The sequence below is a fragment of the Rhinopithecus bieti genome, unplaced genomic scaffold, assembly GCF_001698545.2.
Source record: "Rhinopithecus bieti isolate Rb0 unplaced genomic scaffold, ASM169854v2 scaffold_26603, whole genome shotgun sequence".
Lineage (NCBI taxonomy): Eukaryota > Metazoa > Chordata > Mammalia > Primates > Cercopithecidae > Rhinopithecus > Rhinopithecus bieti.
In genome coordinates this window covers 1140576-1144620 of record NW_016812252.1, presented here as the reverse complement: position 1 = coordinate 1144620, position 4045 = coordinate 1140576, and the positions used below count along the sequence as shown (strand labels likewise).

The following is a 4045-nucleotide window of genomic DNA, read 5'->3' as shown; positions in this document are numbered from 1 at the left end:
AGGGAGGAAGGAATGAAGGAAGGAAGGAAGGAAGGAAGGAAGGAAGGAAGGAAGGAAGGAGAGAAAGAAAGAAAATAGCTTTAAAAAAAAACTTTTAAAAAAAGTACTAAACTAGTGATGCACCTATTTTGAGAATGTTATGGTTGATTGCTATGAAGATGAAAAGTTAGTGTATATAAAGTATACTGCATGGGGGCTGGAAAATAGTAAATACAGTCAGTAAATGGTAGGTATTATGTCTGACCTCTGAAGACCCCAACACAGTGTCTGGCATGTAACCAGGATTCAGGGAATATTTGTTGGGAGAAAAATGCATTCATTTAAATTTTACCCCATTTCTTGTCCAGTGATGAAAGCCCTTTGCAAAAATAAGAGTAATACCTAGAGATATTACTATATACCAGATATACTACTGATATATCACTATATGCTAGATAATGTTACATACTGTATATGTACTAATTTAACCCTCTCTCAGCAGCCTATCTTACAGTCATAAAACTGAGGCATGAGGACGTTAACTAAGTCATTCAAGGTCTCACAGCCAGTATGTGACACAGCAGTGATTCAACCCCAAGGCCTCTGATATCTGGGCCTCTAATATCAGGCCTCTGATAACTGGCTTCTGATAACTGGCCTCACAGTGTTTTAGTTTCCAATAGCAGATGAAATAAAACTAGTACAAACAAAGATATAAATTTTGAGAATAAGCAGATTTCCAATAAAAGAACTTTGAAAAGCCTTTTATGTTGGGTACCTCTTCTAGTGTAGAGTTCTGGTTGGCAACATTTTTAAATTCATCCCAAAATAATTTTTTTAGTTTGTCTATTTCCCCATAAAGTTTGGTCCACTCTTGTTCTTTCCATTTATCGAATTCTTTCTTAGCTTCTACTTCCCTCTGATGAATGATCTCTGCTTCCTACAAAGAATAGCAAGAATAATATGATGATTAATTCCACAATACAACAAATATTTACTAAAGACCTGCTTAGGCTTCCTTGTCTATGTAAGTCACTATGGAGACCCAAAGAACATTCATCCCACAGTTCCTGTTGTTTGGACTTGGGAGGACCGGTCTAAGCCAGTCTCACCTGAACTGTAAAGTCTCTTGAGTATAGGGACTTGTTTCTTTGTCCCTATGCAGGCATACCTCTGAGATATTACAGGTTCAGTTCCAGACCACCACAATAAAGAGAATATCACAATAAAGCAAGTATTGGAATAAAGCAAGTATCATAATAAAACAAGTGTGTCATACAAATAATTTTGCTCCCCAGTGTATATAAAAGTTGCATTTATGCTAGACTGTAACCTATTAAGTGTTCCATAGGATTATGTATAAAAAAAGTACATAACTTTATTTAAAAATATTGTATTGCTTAAAAACAAAGATAAATAGCTAGGACCTAATTAAACTAAAGAGCTTTTGCATGGCAAAAGGAACAGTAAGCAGGGTAAACAGACAACCCACAGAGTGGAAGAAAATCTTCATAATCTATGTATCTGACAAAGGACTAATATCCAGAATCTATAACGAACTCAAACAAATCAGTAAGAAAAAAACAAACAATCCCATCAAAAAGTGGGCTAAGGATACGAATAGACAATTCTCAAAAGAAGATATACAAATGGCCAACAAGCATATGAAAAAATGCTCAACATCACTAATGATAGGGGAAATGCAAATCAAAACCACAATGCGATACCACCTCACTCTTGCAAGAAGGGCCATAATCAAACAATCAAAAAACAGTAGATGTTGGCGTGGATGTGATGATCAGGGAACACTTCTACGCTGCTGGTGGGAATGTAAACTAGTACAGCCACTATGGAAAACAGTGCGGAGATTCCTTAAAGAATTAAAACTAGGGCTGGAATTAAAAGAATTCCTTAAATTAAAACTAGGCAGTGGCTCACACCTGTAATCCCTGCACTTTGGAAGGCCGAGGCAGGCAGATGGAGACCATCCTGTCTAACACAGTGAAACCCTGTCTCTACTCAAAATTCAAAAAATGAGCCAGGCGTGGTGGTATGCACCTGTAGTTCCAGCTACTCAGGAGGCTGAGGCAGGAGAATCACTTGAACCCAGGAGGTGGAGGTTGCAGTGGGCCGAGGTCGCACTATTGTACTCCAGCCTGGGTGACAGAGCGAGATTCTGTCTCAAATAAATAAATAAATAAATAAATAAAGAATTAAAACTAGATCCAGCAATCCCACTACTGGGTATCTATCCAGAGGAAAAGAAGTCATTATTCAAAAAAGATACTTGCACACACATGTTTACGGTACTATAATCCACAATTGCAAAATCGTGGAATCAAACCAAATGCTCATCAATCAATGAGCAGATAAAGAAACTGTGAGATATATATATATCTCACAGTTATATATATATGAAGGAATACTACTTAGCCATAAAAAAGAATGAATTAACAACATTTGCAGTGACCTGGATCAGATTGGAGACTATTATTTTAAGTGAAGTAACTCAGGAATGGAAAACCAAACATGTATGTTTTCACTGATATGTAGGAGCTAAGCTATGAGGACACAAAGGCATAAGAATGATACAATGGACTTTGGGGACTTGGGAGAAAGAATGGGAGGGGGTCAAGGGGTAAAAGACAACAAATATGGTTTTGCAGTGTATACCGTTCAGTGATGGGTGCACCAAAATCTCACAAGTCACCACTAAAGAACTTACTTATGTAAACAAATGCTACCCGTACCCCAATAACTTATGGAAAAATAAAAAATAATAATAAAATTTTAAAAAAATACTTTATTGCTAAAAAATGCTAACGATCATCTGATCCTTTAGTAAGTCACAATCTTTTTGCCGGTGCTGGGTCTTGCCTTGAGGTTGATGGCTGCTGACTGATCAGGGTTGGGTGCTGTGGCAATTTCTTAAAATAAGACAACAGGCCAGGCATAGTGGCTCACGCCCGTAACCCCAACACTTTAGGAGGCCAAGGTGGGTGGATCACTTAAAGTCAAGAGTTCAAGACCAACCTGTCCAATATGGCAAAACCCCCGTCTCTACTAAAAATACAAAAAATTAGCCAGGTGTGGCAGCATGTGCCTGGAATCTGTTACTCGCAAGGCTGAGGCAGGAGAATCACTTGAACCTAGGAGGCGGAGGTTGCAGTGAGCCAAGATCATGCCACTGCACTCCAGCCTGGGCGAAAGAGCAAGACTGTCAAAAAAAAAGACACCAGTGAAGTTTGCCACATGGACAGACTCCTCCTTTCATGAAAGATCTCTCTGTAGCATGAGATGCTCTTTGGTAGCATTTGACACACAGTAGAATTTCTTTCAAAATCAGTCAATTCTCTTAAACTTTACTGCTGCTTTCTCAACTAAGTTTGTGTAATATTTTAAGTCCTTTCTTATCATTTCAACAATGTTCACAGCATCTTCAGCAGTAGTAGAGTCCATCTCAAGAAATTCCTGGCCGGGCGTGGTGGCTCAAGCCTGTAATCCCAGCACTTTGGGAGGCCGAGACGGGTGGATCACGAGGTCAGGAGATCGAGACCATCCTGGCTAACACGGTGAAACCCCATCTCTACTAAAAAATACAAAAAACTGGCCAGGCGAGGTGGCGGGCGCCTGTAGTCCCAGCTGCTCGGGAGGCTGAGGCAGGAGAGTGGCGTGAACCTGGGAGGCGGAGCTTGCAGTGAGCTGAGATCCGGCCACTGCACTCCAGCCTGGGTGACAGAGTGAGACTCTGTCTCAAAAAAAAAAAAAAAAATTCCTTTATTTGCTTATCCATAAAAGAAACTCCTCAACCATTAGTTTTATCATGAGGTTGCAGCAATTCAGTGCCATCTTCAGGCTCCACTTCTAAGTCTATTTCTCTTGCTATTTCCACCACATCTGCAGTGGCTTCCTCCACTGAAGTCTTGAATCCCTTAAAGTCATCCAAGATGGCTGGAATCTATTTCATCCAAACTCCAACCTCCTCCAAAGAATCACACATTTTCTTAATGGCATCCAGAATGGCAAATCCTTTCCAGAAGGTTTTCTTTTTTTTTTTTTTTTTTTT

The 4045-nt window shown here is 39.5% G+C and overlaps 1 protein-coding gene across 1 annotated transcript in view; it reads right to left on the bottom strand.

Moving 5' to 3' along the window:
- Window positions 1–4045, bottom strand: part of DZIP1L (DAZ interacting zinc finger protein 1 like) — a 59892-nt gene that overhangs the window by 29682 nt on the left and 26165 nt on the right. The window contains exon 8 of the mRNA XM_017895820.1: window positions 758–919. Within this exon, the coding sequence (XP_017751309.1) occupies window positions 758–919 (162 nt within the window). The remainder of the gene's footprint in view (window positions 1–757; window positions 920–4045) is intronic.